This window comes from Ammodytes marinus (genome assembly GCF_949987685.1).
Source record: "Ammodytes marinus genome assembly, chromosome: 5".
Classification (NCBI taxonomy): domain Eukaryota; kingdom Metazoa; phylum Chordata; class Actinopteri; order Uranoscopiformes; family Ammodytidae; genus Ammodytes; species Ammodytes marinus.
In genome coordinates, this window is record NC_137234.1 from 19473109 (window position 1) to 19493627 (window position 20519).

At 40.7% G+C, this 20519-nt stretch overlaps 1 protein-coding gene across 1 annotated transcript in view; it reads left to right on the top strand.

Moving 5' to 3' along the window:
* Positions 1 to 20519, top strand: part of b4galnt4a (beta-1,4-N-acetyl-galactosaminyl transferase 4a) — a 129357-nt gene that overhangs the window by 36542 nt on the left and 72296 nt on the right. Inside the window, exon 2 of the mRNA XM_080027345.1 lies at positions 5896 to 6008. Within this exon, the coding sequence (XP_079883471.1) occupies positions 5896 to 6008 (113 nt within the window). The remainder of the gene's footprint in view (positions 1 to 5895; positions 6009 to 20519) is intronic.

Here is a 20519-nt window from a genome sequence, read left to right on the forward strand (position 1 = left end):
ATAAAGAGAGAGAGAGGGAGGGATATGGGGATGGAGAGGGAATGAGCGAGTGGGTAATCAGTGAACGGCTGATTGAGTAATGAGTGATTGAACGAATGAACATGTGAGCTTCCGGGAAAGGGGCAGGCTCTAACCCTGTGGTATCCTTTCTTGCATCCCACTCAACTTCCTCCTCAACCCGTGTTGGAGTCTCCCCCTTGACTTCACATATGACCTTCTCCACCATACCCTCTCGCATTCCCCTGTCTCTCGGCTACTCGTGGGTCCATAAAAGCTGCGGCTTCTTGTTCGTCGTCTTATGCAATTTTAATCTTGTTCCCAAATGGAGGGAGAGGAAATGAGGGGTTGTGTTCAACGTTCTATCAAGACGCTGTTGCGACCTCAAGTAGGGTATGGCCTACATCACCAAGATGAAGTCAAGGTGAGTGCTCAATGAGTAAAGGAGACCAAGAGGTTCTTTTTCCAGCATTGCAGAAACAGCTGGCCCTGTGGGAAAAGGAACTGTGACGTCGGATGCACTTAAGCAGGCAAAAACATCTGGGCATTGAGGAAGGTCAGGGGCACGTGGCTAACGAGACGCCCCTCGAGTATGCAACAGCTCAGTACAACAGTGCTTATGCAGAAAGGTGTATCTGAAATCAGCTCATTAAAAAAAGAAGATAAAGTCATCATCAAACCTGACTAATCGTGTGCATGAACAGTGGATGTACATAGACTGTTTCTGTTATGACATTCTGACAGCAGTGTGAGAATTTGAAGTGAGCAGCAAGGAGTCATCCATCAGTCCTGCCTTGTGTCAAACAAACAGGCTAGTGGTAACTGTGTGGGAGTGTTTTCTTGCACAAATTAGGCCCCCTGATACCGGATGTTGAGCTTCATTTAAATGTCTGCCTAAACATTGTTGCTGACCCTTTGTTACATGGCTACTTCCAGCATATACATTTACATGCATCTAAAATAGTGAAAAGTCTTACAGACCTGAAGATAAATTGATTCATTTAATTCATGATCCATAATTTAAACAAAAGTAGTTACAGCCCTATTAATATGTCATTTGAATGACAGCCACAATAACAAAACAAAGGTGTTTTTCAACCTTTATTGGGGTTTTAATGTGTATCTGTAATGATTTAAGCATATACTACTCAATGCGTTTTCTTTCTGCTTGTGGTCTGTTGTCAGAGTATCCCTGGCTATGCATTTTCAAAGGAGTCCATGTTGGAGCCTCTAAATAACACTTGTAAAGGAATTGTGATAATGAGCGTTGGCGTTGTTCTGTAACCACTGTGAGCTGCCGTATTGGACTGTGTGCTATTATTACCCCGGTTTACCAGAGCACTTTTACATGGAACAGATCCCGAGGGCTCCAACACAGATTATTATATTTTAATTTGTGAATGGTTGACTTCTTCACATATACTGTATGTTCAAACTGAACTTCCACTTCAATTTCTCTTCAATTTCCTCATCCTCTACTCTTCTAACTGCCCTTCGTTGCCGTTCTTGTAGTTCCTGCTTTGATTCTGTGATTAGCATTCTGCTGTTTCACCACACTGTCTATCACCTAACATACAGTGAAGCAGCGCCTTGCAGTAAAACCCAGTGGTTGTTGTCAGCCTTCAGTTCAGAGATAAAATGAGACACAGTGCTACAACTTGCGCACATATTGTATGCAGACACGCACATATACACTGAAATACACGCATGCATGTCAATTGGCTCACATACTGTCGAGCAGAGATGAGTCCTCTGACAGCTTCAGTTAGCTGAAAGCTACAGCGTTTAGAATATCATTAGTTATGAAAAGGCAGCCAGGCGAGCTGAACTTACTACTTTTTTCTCAAAAGAACATAAGGCTGGGGAGAGTTTCGCCCAATCCCTGTCTCTATCTACAGATTACACCCTTGTCAACCATGGATTGGGCTTCTGTTCATTGTAGGTTTTATTATACAGTACTTCCTTACAGACTTAATTTACTAAACACACCAAAAATCAGTCACTACCTCTTTCCTCTGAAGGTTATGTTGTTCTCCACCCTGTTATCTGCATAGTATATAGTGCTGCAGATTCAGGTCCGAGGGACTTGAACGGATTAGGGAGAACATAAGAGAGGAGGCTCCTAAATGATTAGCATGCCGCCTGGTCCCCAGCTAGTGGCATAGTTTCCAGTCGATTGGCTTCCATTAACCTGCCAGTCTGCTCTTCATTACTTCATTAGTGTGTGCATGGAGGCTTGAGGAAGTCACGTCACAGTCCAGGGAGGGGGACTGACTCCTGTCTATCTGCAGCTCACCACAGCCGTCCCACTTACCTCACATAATGGCTGCCTGCTACACACTGCATCATGGTCTGTGTGTGCGTGTGTGTGTGTGTGTGTGTTTGTGTGTGTGTCTGCCTGTCTGTTTGTGCTTCATTCTTTCAGTTCTTTTAACTTTATCTTGGTTCCACGGATAAATGATAGCAATGCATTCTAATGTATGTATGTATGTGTAACATAGGAGAACAGACCTCATGGTTATGGCTGATTCAGCACCATAGTACCATCAGATTTGTTCATCAAACCTCCACTTCCTGCCAGCATGGGAACTTTAGTTATGACTAATTTCCATTGCAGCACCACAAGTTTCAATCTTACAGGCTTTATGTAAGCATGTGTCTACGCATGCATACGTCTAGTCTACACATACACACACACACACACACACACACACACACACACACACACACACACACACGCACACACACACACACACACACACACACACACACACACACACACACACACACACACACACCAACCTTCAAGTTCTTTGCAGTTCCAATGGTTTCCTCCTTTCGGGATTATTGAAGAATATTTGTGAGGAATAAATCTTTTTCAAACATATGTCCATATAAAGGGACTCTAATGATTTGATGTAACTATGATATAAATAGCAGAAACTTAGTTCCATGTTACATGTCACTTGATAAGGCAATTTTTCTAAGGCTCTGCAATGGATGCAAAGACCCATTTTGTACTTTGAGTACTGAAGAACTCTTTTATTTCCTCAGGAAAAAAGAAGTTCAGTCATAAAAATATTCTCCACAGACTTCAAACGGCAATGCTTAAGGGACAGGAAGAAGAAGAAAAGTGATTTTAAAGTGAATTCTGTGTTGGAAGTTTGCTTCTGAATGTTGGCCAACTTGCTTTTTATCTTTTCTCTATTCATTTTGAGGATTAAAGATAGTGCAGATGGATTTGGCTGTCGGTTAAACATTGAAAGGCATTTATATCATGCTATTGTGCGTATGTAGAGGTGAGTACTCTATGTGAGTAATTCACATTAAGTCACTTTATAGTCACACTTAGTATGAGGTCATTCTCAGTCAGTCAATACAATTATTTGACAGTAGTTTATGAAGGTTCTGAGTTGGTTTGTTTTCTCAATTTTCAGGTATGAAGCTGTAACTCATTTCCTGATTTGAGTTTTAGTGTGTGTGCGTTCTCATCCATATTTTAAGGTGAGCACTTCCATAAATGAAACAAGGCAAAGGGGAGTCTCACCCCGCTCTCCGGTGCATTGCCTGCTCATAATAGCCTCGGATAAACGGTTAAGGAGAGATGTGCTGCCTGTTGACTCATGCAGTGACTCATATAGGGTTTGCTCCGAGAACAAAAATAAACAGCAAAATGAAGCTGGACAGAAATTGCAATGCTTGGAGAAGAAAAGTTGGCTATTCATTTATTATATTCTAAATACTGTATCCATGAGGTGAATGGTTAGTGAAATGTACATTGATAACTTTTACAAAATAAATTTTAGTTGAATAGTAGGATCAAAAACCTGAAAATTAAGTGTCCAGCTATTTTTGGCTCAACAATGGCAGGTCGGGCTTGAAGTGAGACGAAGCTGAGCACTGCTACTCTTTGGTGTTTGCTCTTTGATGTGGTGGAGCTTGCCTTTGATAGACCCCAGAGGCTGTACTTAGACTGCCATGTCGAGTCGAGACTGCAGACTCTCGGTATTCACAGAAACAGTTCCTCACATTGCTGGACATGGAAATGACCAACCGGCTCCTGTGAGGGGTGTTGTTTTTTCAGTTGTGGTAGCTGGTATGACCTTTTTTAGTTGGTATGACCTTTCTAGTGCCATAAAACATACATATGCAACACAATATCATTGACGATAGCAGTTTGAGAGAGATGGGCATACAGTTCAGAAGGGAAGGCATTGAGAGCATGGCAATTTTCTTCTCTGTTTTATTTATTCTGCAGTGGGAGATGATTCTTCAGATCAAAGCATTTTTTTTTATTACAGTTGTCTGGAATCATTGAAATTGCAATGGGAATGGCGGTAGACAGGCAAGATGATATCCAAACAAATGAGGAAAACAAACCATCAACACAAATTATGTTTGCTGTAGACTTTCGAGAGATCCAAGCAAGTGGTACAAGAGAAAAACCTTCACTTTTGCTACATTTTAATTATGGGTTTCTACTTTGATTATTTTTCTTTATTTTCCTACTGTCTCACTGCATGAATGATGAGTGAGTAAACACCCATCTCTCATTCCTCTTGTCCCTGACTGCTTCAATCTCCCCACAGCTCAACCCTGCCACACACACAGTACTTCCACCAAACCCACAGACGCCCCATTGAATTCAGCCCACTCAGACTCATTGTTGAGGGGACATATTGGAAAACCATTAGCTCTCATTATGCTTTATAGCCACCCGTTCTCCCCATTCTGTCTTTTAATCACAATCCATCCTTGTTTGTGTGTGTGTGTGTGTGTGTGTGTGTGTGTAGAGCACATGCCCTGCTGTGTGCGGCTATGTTCGTACATTGCAACCACCCGTTTTCAGCAGACAGTAATGAACCACTTTCACTGTAATGCATTTGGGACACCACAAAGTCCCTGTCTTCCTGCTTTTTATGTGGTAGTCAATGGCACAGGCACCACCTTTTATGGCAGCTCATCTAAGCTGCAGCAATGTTGTGCGTTCATGAACTATGTCAGCCAACTGGGATCGAACGCGCGGCACAAATAAAAGAAAATTGGAGTGAATAGGGTATAGATCCCCTTTTTATATCAACTCCTGGTAGAAGTAAAAACCCTTATAGGAAACCTTTTGAGTATCCATTCGCTCCTTGAAACTCCAAATAACTGGGCTCTCATAAAGTGTTGAATATCCTGTTACCGCTCTGTATTGAATTGAGCTCAGGTTTGATCATCCGTGACAGTGTGCATGTGTGTGTTTCGCTGGCAGCAAGGAGAGGTGGCAATTTTTGACCATATGCTTTGTGACGAACACACAAAAATAAATGCTTGTATTATGCACACACACACACACACACACGTAATGAGAAGATTTAAATTCCTGTTGTTCTCTCCCAGCCAAAGCAACTGTCATCATTGTGCAGCAAAACTCCCATATAATCCATCCGTGGCATGACAGCATCCTAACAACTCCACTTCGCAGCAAGAAAAGCTATTCTTTATGTCTCTCCTTTTCTCTATTTATTTTTGTTTTCTTTTTCACTCATATTCCCCCTCAACACTGGATTTTATTCTTCTTGTCTCCTTTTTGCTTTTTTCCAATTACAGTTTTTTCTTCACATAATCTCCTTTTTCGCCCGAAAACCCTTATCCGGGTTTGATTACAGTAGAGAGGCTCAGTAGGGGGGGGGGGAAAGTGAGTGAGACCTCAAAATTACCGTTGTGCAGTATGATGATAGTAATAAAGACATTCCTTATGTTATGCTGAGTAGATGCCGATGATAATGCTACAGACCACGGTGACAATGATGCTATTAATGAGGATGTTGGAAATGAGGAGAATGAGGATGATGGTGATGATGATGGTGCTTGCTGTCCTTCTGATCAGTGTCCCATGTTTTCACCTTGGCCCAGATGGAGAGAGACAGACGGAGGGGACGGACACCAGCCGTAAGAGGGACACTCGCTCCTCGGCCGGCCACCACAAGAGCGAGGACACCAGCGACAGCAGGGAGGACGAGGCTGCAGTGAGTCCTTTTTTCTTATGTCTTTCTGTCCCTTGTATTGTGTGGCTCTGTTCTCTGTGCACCCGCGTTCTGCTGCTGCCAAAAAAAGACAGTCGATTATAATACAAAAACAGATAAACAAACAGATGCAGCATAAACTAAAAACAGTTTCAGCTGTTTATTAAATTAGCTTATATAAGGGATGTAGGAAAACATTTCAAAAAATCTTTACTGATTTGAAACTTTTTGCTCATTAAAACCATTAAAGCCTTGGTACCTCAACAGCTGAACTGAATTTGAATTTGAGTTTCCAGCTCTGGGAGGCCACAGCTCAAAATGCTCTGTGAATACATCAGCACCTCCTCAAGCATTTATTTCTATGAAAGAGTTAATGCTCAGAGATGTGACAGTGGCATCCAACGTGTGAGGGAGTTTGGACCACCGCCAGAGACCATTAGCACTTGGTTCATGCAGCAGTAAAATCACTGAGACAATCGGACACTTTAAGTCGTATTTCCCCTGAGAGTGCATGGATTTAAGGGATTAAATGCAGATATCTTGGACCCACAAAACATCCAGGTACTACAGGACTTGCAGAGCACATTAGCTCCAACTATTTGTTGAAATGACAATCTCCAACGAGCGGTCCCAAACCAAAATCATTATAAAAATCCCCTCCCCCCAAAAAAAACTCAGTGTACTACAAATGTTTACACTCTGATGAAATTGCATCAAGCAGTCAAATACACATATCTCTTTTCTTGCATAAATTGTTTCTCGACGTTTTTTGTCTGATGTACTTAAACGTTAAAAAAATACTGTCAGGATTCACCGCACATCTTTTGGCCTAAAGGCATGCAATTTATTATTAGTCTCCCTCCTTCCTCAACCTCAACTCAGGTTTCCACGCCAGCAGTTGACACTCACGTTGACAGGCTGTCTACCTTGAAATGGTATCCTGCCTCAGGCTCAGGTATCCTGCGGTAATTAAATGTTCACCACATATATGGCAGTTTTTTTGTGTTGTTTGATATCAAAATCAATGTAGAGCAAGGGATGTAGACAGATACAGATTAGTGAGATGTATCTGATGAAGTTATCTGTGTTTTGTCAATACAATTTTACATTTCTGCGTACCATAGAGAGGATCATTACTCTGGGCTATCAAGAAAGTCCCTGTGCTTTTTTATCAAAATGGATATATACAGGTCCTTCTCATATAATTAGCATATTGTGATAAAGTTCAATATTTTCTGTAATGTACTGATAAACATTAGACTTTCATATATTTTAGATTCATTACACACAACTGAAGTAGTTCAAGCCTTTTATTGTTTTAATATTGATGATTTTGGCAAAAAAGTAAAGAAAAACCAAAAATCCCTATCTCAAAAAATTAGCATATTTCATCCGACCAATAAAAGAAAAGTGTTTTTAATACAAAAAAGTCAACCTTCAAATAATTATGTTCAGTTATGCACTCAATACTTGGTCGGGAATCCTTTCGCAGAAATGACTGCTTCAATGCGGCGTGGCATGGAGGCAATCAGCCTGTGGCACTGCTGAGGTGTTATGGAGGCCCAGGATGCTTCGATAGCGGCCTTAAGCTCATCCACAGTGTTGGGTCTGGTGTCTCTCAACTTCCTCTTCACAATATCCCACAGATTCTCTATGGGGTTCAGGTCAGGAGAGTTGGCAGGCCAATTGAGCACAGTAATACCATGGTCAGTAAACCATTTACCAGTGGTTTTGGCACTGTGAGCAGGTGCCAGGTCTTGTTGAAAAATTAAATCTTCATCTCCATAAAGCTTTTCAGCAGATGGAAGCATGAAGTGCTCCAAAATCTCCTGATAGCTAGCTGCATTGACCCTGCCTTTGATAAAACACAGTGGACCAACACCAGCAGCTGACATGGCACCCCAGACCATCACTGACTGTGGGTACTTGACACTGGACTTCAGGCATTTTGGCATTTCCTTCTCCCCAGTCTTCCTCCAGACTCTGGCACCTTGATTTCCGAATGACATGCAAAATTTGCTTTCATCCGTAAAAAGTACTTTGGACCACTGAGCAACAGTCCAGTGCTGCTTCTCTGTAGCCCAGGTCAGGCGCTTCTGCCGCTGTTTCTGGTTCAAAAGTGGCTTGACCTGGGGAATGCGGCACCTGTAGCCCATTTCCTGCACACGCCTGTGCACGGTGGCTCTGGATGTTTCTACTCCAGACTCAGTCCACTGCTTCCGCAGGTCCCCCAAGGTCTGGAATCGGCCCTTCTCCACAATCCTCCTCAGGGTCCGGTCACGTCTTCTGGTTGTGCAGCGTTTTCTGCCACACTTTTTCCTTCCCACAGACTTCCCACTGAGGTGCCTTGATACAGCACTCTGGGAACAGCCTATTCGCTCAGAAATTTCTTTCTGTGTCTTACCCTCTTGCTTGAGGGTGTCAATGATGGCCTGCTGGACAGCAGTCAGGTCGGCAGTCTTACCCATGATTGCGGTTTTGAGTAATGAACCAGGCTGGGAGTTTTTAAAAGCCTCAGGAATCTTTTGCAGGTGTTTAGAGTTAATTAGTTGATTCAGATGATTAGGTTAAGAGCTCCTTTAGAGTACCTTTTCATGATATGCTAATTTTTTGAGATAGGAATTTGGGGTTTTCATGAGCTGTATGCCAAAATCATCAGTATTAAAACAACAAAAGACCTGAAATATTTCAGTTGGTGTGCAATGAATCTAAAATATATGAAAGTTCAATTATTATCATTACATTGTGGAAAATAATCAACTTTATCACAATATGCTAATTATATGAGAAGGACCTGTATATGAATATACATCGATTTTCCTCTATGTTCTTCAGCTATGTAGTTCTATCAAATAGAATTTTTACTTTAACATCAACAGCAATCAAGATGTGTTTCAAATTTCAAAACACATTCTCATGTTAGGTGACAGGTTAGATTTTCACATATGACCAACCATTCCTCAACAACTATGAAATATCATTATGCAATATTATCAAAATAATATAAATCTGACGGAGTTGACAAGTATATCTTATGGATTTGACATATCTGACTGTGGTGACAAAAACCCAGATGTAGTCATTTTAACCATCAATAATCAATAACAGTGATTTTATAACAGCATATTATTGGTTCAAGATTCACATTACAGTCTTTCAATCAGACCTGCTCTGACAGACTCACACCAAATTGCCTCATTTTGTATATCATCCTGTACTTTTTTAAGAATCATCCATGACAAAAGAAGATTGTGAGAGTTTCCATACATACAGTATGAGAAAAACTAAACCCTATTTATTTATTTAATATAAACAAACAAACAAAAAACCTAAAGGGGGATAGTCCAAGAGAGGAAGCCGATATATCTTATTTCATAAAAGGCAGTCGTCTTCAAAATCAATTTTAAGTGAAGGCTTTTGGAAATGTGCTTGAAGAGATAAGAGTGAAGGGAAGCCAGCAACGCTCCTCTCCTAAACTCTAAACCTGCCTGATAGCGTTAGGACTTCTCTTTTATAACTTTCAAATGAAAAGCGGCTCTCTTGGTGAGTCAATATCGTGCACTGGAGCTCACTGGAAGCATTCTGCTGAACTCACTTAAAATGTGTCAGAAAGTTTATGGCATGCTCTTTATGAATTTTAATAGCATCGCTTTGTCATTTGCTCCCTAAACGACGGGTGATGAATTTCGGTTTGCTTCGAATAATGATCACTTAGATTACACTGTGTTCACACTTGGACGGTAAACACACTCTAAATCATCACAATTACAATACAGGAGATAGAATTGGCCTGCTCCAGGAGGTGCTTAGTTGGATTTACGAGCAGTAGAGTGCAATACTGAGTTCCATATATGGTTATCTATAACACTGCTTTATTTGTAACAAGCACCAAGTTCTCTCTTCCTAACTGCATCTCTCGTCATCTATATTTCACATGCCCATTTTGTTCCAGCAATGCGTGACCTCGATGTGTGCTTGTATGTGTGCACAACACATTGCAAAATGTGTTTCACATCTCTACGGACTCTGCCGCTCAGTCAGCACCCACATCTTGAGGAAATCCAGAGCAACATAATTGACACCTTTAGTCAATGTGATGCTGCTCCAGTGAGAATGTTCCTCACTTAGTAAATGTCAGTACCAAAGGTCAAAGCTGTAGTCTGTTTTCAGGCCTGATATGCCATAGATATGCTCAACACCAGACGCGCGTGTGTGTCTCAAGAGAAAGAAGGACAGAGAGAGAGAAGGATGATTCAGTGTGTTTAATGTGCTGTAATATGGGTCAGGGGGACAGAGGCCCTTCTTCCTTGTGTGTGTCCTCTGTTAAGCTCCTCAAGTGTTCTGTACTGCACTAATGGCTCACTAAAGCTGTCATTTCCGGAATTTCGGACAATAAAACCAAAATGCAATGGATGAAAACAAACAGAAAAGCCCCCAAGGCTGTGTGCTCTCAGAATTAATAGACAGCCCAAAAGAAAATGGAATGACCTTCATGCAATTGAGAAGCACAAACAAACAGTTGAGGGCTTGCAGCAGATGCAATGACAGTCACACACATAGACAGGAAGATGTTGATACTGTCTTATTTGTACCACCTCTTGTGTATAGTTGCAGAGTCTTTTTCAAAGGCTAGGGATGGGCATTGAAAATGAGATTAAGCTATACATGCTATGGTGTGTGGAATTAGTTCATATACACACTTGTCCCTATGCAAATAAACAAATGAAAATATTATACAGTACATCTCTTTGTAATACACTTATTTAATTGTTTATTTCCCTGTCTGTTGAATGCTCCTGGTTCTTCTCTAAAAGTACAAGGGAGAAAAAAGCACAGTGGCATTCTAGGTGTCAGTAAAGGTGAAGAAGGATGCTGTTTTCCGAAGCCTGGTAAATGTGCCCTGCGCGTTTCTTGTTTGTAGTTGGATGGATGCTGGAAGCGGGAAAAAAACAGAGAACAGTAATCTGATACCATTAGGTGGAAGACAAGAGAGGGTTAAATGGAGGACAGACCAAAGGAAGGACATGACTTGATGGAAGGAAACCAGAGAAAATAAGAAGTTTTAAGATGTGAGAAGATGAGGAGCAGGATCCTCTGCAGAGGAAGTAATTACATTCCTGTCTGCCTCTGAGGCTGCGAATGAATGAATGAATGAATGAATGAATGAATTTTTATTTTTGTGTCATGTCCAAACAAGGACCCATCCCCTTCGGGATTATAAGACACCAACAACTGTATCAAATTCACATGATAACATTCACTTCCTGTAAATAAATGGAGATCACATTTCACAGTAGGACAACAAGGAAACAGACGCAAACAAAAGAAAAGAAAAGAAAAGCAAACATAAAGATCTCATTGATAAGTATGTTTTGTTCTCTTGGCCCAGGCCTTCTCCAGATAGCCAGCAAGGGCAAATACCTGAGCAGCAAATGTTTGCCTCTGCACCTTTCATTCTTTGCCTGCAAATCACTAAAATTGCAGCTTAAATAGTTGACAGTGTGTTAGGGGGTTGCCAATTACAGAAAGCGACTTAGGATGTTTTCTTTCTCTTTTAAAAGTAAAAAGCCAAGGAATATCTCTCTGGCCACCTGCTCTGAAATTTGCAATAGATTCACGCTGTTGCGTGTGGAGTTGTGTGTTTGTGTGTGTGCCCCCTCCAGGGGAGCTTCCATGTGGTTACTACTTTTTCTGACAGTCTGACACTAAGGGTATATATAAGGCAAGCTGTGTGTTTGTCCTTGTGCCATTTGGTGCATACATATTACCATACAGTATATTTGTGGGCATATGCGAGTGTGATGGTGCGTTTGTGTGCATGTCATTAATATGGATGAGAATAGGATTCTGTGCATGGACCCAGCTTCTTCTGTCAGTGGCATATTGCTTTTGTGGGTCCACCACTTTATCTCCAATACCTGTTGAAAAGGGAAGAATGAGGAAGGTAAAAGAGGAAGGTTGGCTGTTCACAGTTGAAATAAAGGGTTGAGGACACAAAGAGACAGAAGAGAAGAGCGTATTTGTTGAATCATTGACACTGATTAAAGGACAATTGAAGGAACAAATGTGTCAAACGGCATTTTCCTTGTAAATCACTGATGCTATAAAAAGTTGGTTATTCAGACAGACACAAAACAAAATAACTAAAGATTGCCAACACAAATATGCATGCCATTGGGGTTTGGATTATTAAATGAATATCATGATATTGGATTAGCATTATGTATATTTACAGTAGGGGAGAACGGGGTAATCTGAGCCACTTATTACATTTGCTCCCCTCTAAGCGAGCTAAAATAATTTATCACTCAAATTTACACATTTCCCATTAATTCAGGATGTTTCCTAGAAATGGGCATTAGCAGAATTTGTTCAAGACAAAGGGCAGTGAAAATATGATTGTTTAAAAAAAAGTTGTCATGTGGCTCACTTTACCCCAACTTTAGATAGAACCAGTTAGATTAGAACACAGTCTGGGGGTCAGAACACAGGACCCTTAGAGCAAGCTAGTGTCTGGGGGTCAAAGCATAGGAAAATCAGAACCAGCGAGAACAGCCTGGGACTCAGAACACAGGAGAAGACCCAACTGGATTATAACATCAGCCTGTCATACTCTACAACTAGGCCTACTCTACATTCCAGCCCTGAAGGTTACAGGGAAAGATGAGAAGGTGCTCTTTCCGTGTGGTTGCCCCAGGTCGTCTTCCTGGTGTATTTCCTTGGCATGATGGCTTTTCTACAATGTGTATGACATTAAAATAAAACATGTCATGTAATATTACATTAAAATATGTTTAAGACTAAACTTAACTTGTGCCTCATGGTGGGGAAAAGTGAGACAGTGGCTCACTTTCCCCCACAGCATTTGGCTCACTTTCCCCCACCACCACAATTTGAGAAAAAACTACCTCTCTTAGCATTTCAGGCTAATCTTCAGTTATCAACACGTATGATATAAGTTTTTCTACGTGAATACATTTGCTTTGGCACAACAGTTGATTAAGTTGACAGCAAGAACATTTACTTTTACATGCAAAATACCTCTTTTGGTGAAAAAAACATGCTTACCACAGCACCATGAGGTCCTCTCTTTCAGGGCCAAGGGGAAATGAGAGGGGCTTGAAAACATATATCTCACATGACCACAAATGTTTTCCGTTGCCTAGATACAGGGGGTGGCTCACATTACCCGATGCCTCAGATTCCCCCGTTCTCCCCTATATGATTGTCCACTGCTATAGTCAGATTTATACAGGATCTGTCTGCTTTCTATAATAACTCTTTGATCATTCCGTGCTGTAAACGGACCTGCTTTAATGACGGAGTCCAGCTGATCGATACTGAACTTCAAACTAAGTGCATTATTTTACCTAAAACATGTGTGTACATCAGCTATTTGACTGGTTTGTCTAATCTCCTCTTCTTCCACATCGCCACCAGACTAAGACACACTGCACCGTTAGCTTCTACTCTTCCCAACTTGTAAAAACTATTTATTTTGTCGAACCACTTCAGCACTTCTGAAGTTGTTGCATTTTTAAAGCAGACTCTTCATCAGCTAAGCCTTGTTTGTTGCTGCTGTAAATACTGTCATTAATACATCAAGTCACAATATTGTGAATATTGTGGAATGACAAATTAAAAAAATTTGATATGATGATATGGAACACCTCTATAGCCATGCACATAAACAAGTTGTGTGGCATATCATATCTATAATGATATTATTATATTATATGACGTTCTGACTAACTATGTACAAGCCAAAGTATTTGTTGGACGGTCCGCTGTGTGCTGGACTGACATCTATAAAACAGATTGTTTAGCTAGGGTGCTTTGCTCTAGTGACGATGGTTAAACAATCATACTCACAACACAAGCAGATCTGCTGGTCAAATTCCAGGCTGAAGTTAGTTGATTTTCACCAGCTAGTCCCAGATGTTATTAAGACAGTAGGCTGTGAAAGGCCATTGGCCAAGGTAAACGCCTGCAAACGATGTCATGGAGATGAGAGGTGAGGAGAGCAAGGGAGGAGTGGTGTGAGGTGATATTTCACTGGAGGCTTGAGAGAAAGGGCTGCACCATTGTCTTTCACCCGAACGGAGATTTTAATCATGGTGGAAATTTTACAGCAGCTCATAAACCGCAGCAGCCAGGCCTCATTGTTAACCTCCAATTGCTTTCAGGGCTGTAAATATGGCCGCCTTACATCGCTCTGGCCTTGCCGATAGTTTATGGGAGATTGGACCAAGCTGTTGCTAGCACTGGGAGACTTCCCTGAGAATGAGGAGGAGCAGGGAGTATGGACTGACTAGTAAATAAACACACGGCTGATCAACGAGACACACTCAACTGCACTGCACAGATGAGGTGATACAAAGCTGTTTGTGCTAGTCACGTATAAGAGGCTTCATGTAAGTCTGTAAATGGACTCAAAATTTAGGGATTAACTTCTTAGCATCATTTTCTCAATTTGACATTTACATTTGAATATGAAGATTAGTGACAAATTATTCTTTTTTACAGTTTCCATTTACATATTGACTATTAAGAATTCCAAATATTGTCACAATTTGAAAAGGATAGCAGACAAGCTATTCAGGAGGATGAATCCAGGTGGTGACTCAGTGGCCTCATCTCTGACATTTCATTGATGGAGTTCTCTCCTGCTGGTTGATTGGATCTGCAGCCAGCCAAGTGGAAATAGATCTCCCATGAGGCATTTGGTACATCAGCGTGAGCACCCTCCCCAAGGATGTCTTAACTTGCACTGCATTGGTTTTCTTACACTTTTTTGCTGTCACCTGTGTTACAAAAAGAGTTTAATTACATTTTTGTCATATTGAAAGGACTCTTGCCACTGCCAACCGTTTCCTGAGAGTGCGGGGGTTGGGGGGGGGGGGGGTGACAGTTTAAATGGTAGATTTGGGGATAATAGAGCTATTATTGTTGGGCTCACTGTTGCAAAGTATTCAAGGCAGTGAGCTGTAAAATATGAACTCAGAGCTTTTAGATAATGGTCGGTTCCTCTTGAGGCACTTATGACAACCTAAGCAGTAATAGCAGTAGTTAGGAATCAGAAACAACTATAGCCCGACATAATTAACAATAAAGTAACATACACATGAGTTTGGAATTTGTCTGACTATAATCTGTTCTTAGAACTTTGGTAAGTACATGTCATCCTAACTTATGAAAATGATGACCTCAGTTTTGAAAATGAAACCCAATGAAATTCCAATTTTGGTAGTTGTGGATCAACCATATCAAAGAAATAAAACAGCAATCTGGATTCATGTCATAACATTCTAAACTGTTCAAGTACTGTTCCTAATGCAGCAATGCATAGCAATGCATTGCTTTATTACATTTTTTTTTCTTTAAACACCTTGGTTAAACCACAAGCATTCGATAACTACCTCAGCTGTAATCCTACCAGCAGAGAGTTCTTCCCTGTCATTTTTCAAGCTTGGGGATGTTGACAGCTCTTTTATATTGGGCAATTTGAGGGTTCAGTCCGGAATTGTTTTTCCTCCGGGGTGCCTCAGTGCTTTCACTCATTCTCACTATCACCTCTCAGGCATTTGTCAGCCTGCTGTTGGTTCACAGAGGATGGAGATCCAAACTGTGGGCCTGCAATAAACTCCCAGGCAAGTCTCCAGCACTGAGGTCTGCATGGTCTTCTTTCTCTGCTACCCATGACTAGGTGCCAACAGAGTGGACGGCTGTTTCTCAAGACCAACAGCTTCATGTGCACAAGCAGTACTCTGCCACTGTAAACAACATACTTACCTTAACAGTAAACCTATTTTCCTTTTTGGACTAGAGAGCATTCCGCTCTATTTCCATCCCCTCTATCCCTGATCGGGACAATAGAATTACACAGCATGATCCTCCTCAATCCTTTTAGGCATATTACTGAAGATTCCTGTTCTTTCTTTACTCACGCTGGCTCCTACCACCTGGCTCTCGTCCAGCAGTGGTCAGTGCTAAGCTGTTACCAGCTGGCTGTTTGCTATTGCCCATCAGTGTCATGCTGCGGCCGTGCTGGGTGAAGGTCATTGGGTCAGTAGACATGTCACCAGGCTATATGTCTGTTTATTTTTCTCACCTCCACCCAACTCCCTTTCTCTCTCTGTGACAGCCTTTCTATAACACTCATATGATGAATGCCAGCTGAGTGTGGTCAAAAGGGACCTCTGATAAAGGTGTGAGATGTCGTAGAGTTCAGGGTTGCAAGAACAATCTGCTAGCCGTAAAGAGGAGTAATGCTTCAAAGTTTTTTTTGTTAAGGACAGGTTTGTGATGTCGAAATGATAATAAATGAAGATGCTTGTTTGCCGACACTCTGCCTGACAGATCAAACTGTTGTAAGCAGCCATGTTGCCAAACCAGATGCTTCTAACACTTTAAGTTATGTAAATTCAATTCATGCCAAATTATCAAAGGAAAAATTATTAACAGTTTGAATCGTCCTTGAAATGAATAAAGACTCGGAGAAGGCTGCTTTAGTCATGGTGAAATATTGCATAAGTTATAAAACATTTTTTGGGGGAAATGGAGCCCATGGCAAGGGATTTCAGGGTAAATATCCTTACTTGCCACTGAAGTCTGATCATTGCATATAATCCCTCTGTGATAAAGAAACTATTTTCTTTTTACTGGCACGGACACTGCGTATATCATACAATCCTCATTTCACAAAGCTGAGTCCAAATCAATTATTAGATAGTATTGCATTTTTCATTTTCATTTAACTTTTATTTATCCTCGAGAGACCAATTGAGGGGTGACCCTCATTTACAATGATGTCGAGTTCAAAGCAAATTCAAAGGAAAAACAACAATACATAAACAATATTCAATGCAAAAACATCAAATACACAACAACAGGTGAAGAGAAAAAAAAACAATTGAAAAATGTACATAGTGGTGAAGAGTGGCAGCAATTAAAATTAAGTGAGTGAAAGTACAATATAGTCTAATTAAAACAGTTACAGGTAGAGTCTGGCAGATTTAAGATAGTTTGTTTAAATTGGTTAAAAGATATGAAGGTATTTAGTTTAATTTGCTGCTGTAAGTTGTTCCAGGAGTCGGGGGCACTGAAGCTAAAAGCTGTAAATGGGCTCATACAACTAAGCAGAACTATTCAGACAGGATCTGCATTACTATATGAGAAGCAGGATCCTTGAGAACAGTTAGAGTTGATTGTCAAAGGACTTTGATGGGAAAGTGCATCAGTGCCTGCGAGACAAACTTGTTTAAGTGCTTAATGTTTTAAGTGCTTTCAGAAGGCCAGATCATAGACAATGGCCTGTTATGTTTATGTCAGCATAGTTGATAGAGGAAATGTGTGTAGGAGACGACTGTGTGTCTGCAACAGACAGGTGCTGCTCATGTTGCCACTTGACAAAGGGAAACAAAAAAACATGCACACCTACATGTATCTTCTGCACCATAATGAACAATAGGAGTCAGGGATAATAAGAACCTCACTGAACAATGGAAGAAAACCATTCTCAGTCTCCATCTTTCCTGCCAAATCTCCCACTGCTCAGGCATTTACCAGACAAGATGCAGATAAGGAAGATTTGGCAGGGGAGCATGGATAGATGGATGGATGGAGCGATGTGAGTAACTGCATTGAAAACAAAATTCTTGGTGTGGGCATGCTCTGTTTCTGTGCGTGGGTCTAAGGAAGAGGAGGAGCAAGTTCATTTGCATTCCTGTGGGAACACCTCCTTCTTTCATCAGTATTCCCTCTTTGCCAGAGTTAGATTGAGTGCCATATCTCTGAAGAGTTGGAGGGGATTTGATGTTTTGCTTTAGTTTCTCAGCTTCTCTCTTGGGAGATCTCTATAGGTGCAAGCTTTCTAGATTATTTTCATTTAGTCTACGCACACTTAGTGTTCTCTCAGGACATTAACCAGTATATGAAGAGATACCTTCTTGGATGTGACTAATTGATGTGCCCCACAAAACAAGTGTGTTACGGCTGAGAAAAAAAAAACATACGAGACGTTTACATGTTAACATTGCATAAGTGTAGAAAACTGCTGGTACAAGTGTTTTGATTTATCTGGACCTCCACTCCCACTGCAGTAATCTATTCAGATTGTTCTCATACAGAAATAATTGAAATGTTAGACTTCCAATATGTCTATGTCTTAGTTTTGCCTGCTCAAGTTGTCACACTGTTTTTATTCATGTCCTATTCAGTAATTTACCGTTTTATTCACTCCCTTCCCTCTTCTCCTTGTATCAAACCTTTCTTTTTACCCTCTTTTCTCTCTTCCTTTGCTTCCAATCTTTATCCCCTCATTCGGCTAGAGTGTGTTTGCGGGCCATAATGTATTGTCTCCTGTGGTGAACTAGTCTATGGGCCTTACTCCTCATTGATCTCTCCTGCCTCCATACTGTCCGGGCAAAGACCCGACTCTTGGAGCCTATTGATTGATCTCCGCGATAGCTTTGCCTGCCTCACCACCCATGGTCACCCGCCCTGTTCTCCTCCTGTCATCAACTCTTTTATTTGCCTTGTCATCGCTTCTCTGTTACCTATGTCTGATCTTCTACCAGTCCTTATCTCCTTCCCCTTCGAAAATAATCTCAGCTAATGCCTATTAATAGTTTACATAATGCTCTACATGAGCTAGCCTTCTAAGTACATATGAGGAGGATATAAACACTTAATAAGTAGTTAACAATATATTGATGTTGTAAACAGATTTATAGATGTATTTCTGAAATACTATGTTTCTTTTGCAGTGTGTCGTGATTCGTGAAACATTAAGTATTTATGCACATGTACACATCAAACACTGGCAGTTTTCTAGCAGTTTATGCATTTGTTCAAAACTTAAAGACCCAAGAGTTTATTAGTGGTTGTTTTCTGCTCAGTTGAAATTGAGATGATTAAATGATTAATTACTTATACTTATACAAGATCTTACTTTTTTTTTTAAATACATTTATAATTGCCATGTCAAATGACAACATATATTTGGTCTTTACTAAATACATTTACAAATTGTTAATTTGGAAAATACAGACCTAGCTGTAGGTCAAGGTGACTAAAGCCAAATGTGTGCTATGTGATAAAAAGGCAGCATTTAAGGGAGAGAATTGTATTAAATATTGTAATACACTCACTGTACATACATATCTGAGAAGGTCTGACTGCATGCACTGTTTAATACTTCATGTTGACTGTGTAATTGATCTTACTGACTTCATGCATACATGAGCAGGAATATTGTTAACCCTCTTATATCAGCTCCATTAGTGCCCTTCCTCACTCATCCTCTTCCTTCCCCCTCAACCTCCTCCTCTTCATCTCACCTGTTATTATGAAAATGAGAGTAGTAGTATACTGTGCTTTTTGCATTTCAATTCTATTTTACATTAGTCTATAATAATTGGGTAGGCTATAACGATGTACGTTTAATACCACACTATTTCAGTCAATGTAACCCACTGCACTTGACAGCTGCAGATCACGTTAATGGATTACAATGGAAACCACAGTTTTGAGTGTTGACCTTTAAAAGTCTTTTTGGGTAGGTAGGCAGTAAATGAGACAGGCCCCATTTGCCAGCTTTTCCCATCATTCCACTCACATCGGATATGATCTTGCACCTTGTGCACCTGTGTGACAACTTGCATGTCATAAGTAGTACTATGCATAGAAAAAAAAAATAGATTTTAGACTAAACATTGACCGTGACTATGAAACGACTGAGATAAAGGCACAGTAGGTGATTATTCTTCAAGTATCTCATCCTGGGCTAATGGCCTAAGCACGCCAACTGGGCAGTCTATTAATCTAGATACAGTATAGTGGACAGAGTGAACCAGTGAAGCACTTTGTTTGGCTATGTTGTTATTGTCAGGATATCAATTCCTTTAAGCGTCCTCCTGGATTTATTCTGTCATTAAACAACCCGCTGCTTTGATTTTTTTCTCACTTGAGCCAGTAGAAGTTTGCAGGTATATCGACACATGAGTCGATGCTGCTGGCTGAGAGGCATGGATGGATCCGGAGTGGCCATTTCAGACTGTTGTGAGATGGCAGCTGGCAGTAGAAAACCAATTTTTATTGGCTTTTTCAATTTGCGCCTGACCGGACAGGAGCAACACTATGTTAATTGCAACCTGTGAATCAATGGTGTAGCTTGAGTCAGTGTCTCCTTGGCTCTGTTGTGTGCTTGCTCAAAATGGAAAAACACAATAAGCTGACCTCTCCTGTCACTGTACGTGACTTTTAGTTTTGCTGGACATAATTGACAGGGATTGGCTCATTGAGACATTTTCTACATGGTCAAGTTCAAATTATTATCATAACATCAAATTATAAACATTAGTGGTGAGCTGAAGACCTGTATTTTATGAGTAATTGACATGGATTATGCTTTTCTTTCTTACTGGCTGAATACTTAGAAACAATATCTGTTCTGTGATTGAAAACAAACAAAAAAACACACTAAGGTTAACCCCCCCACACACACAATAAAAA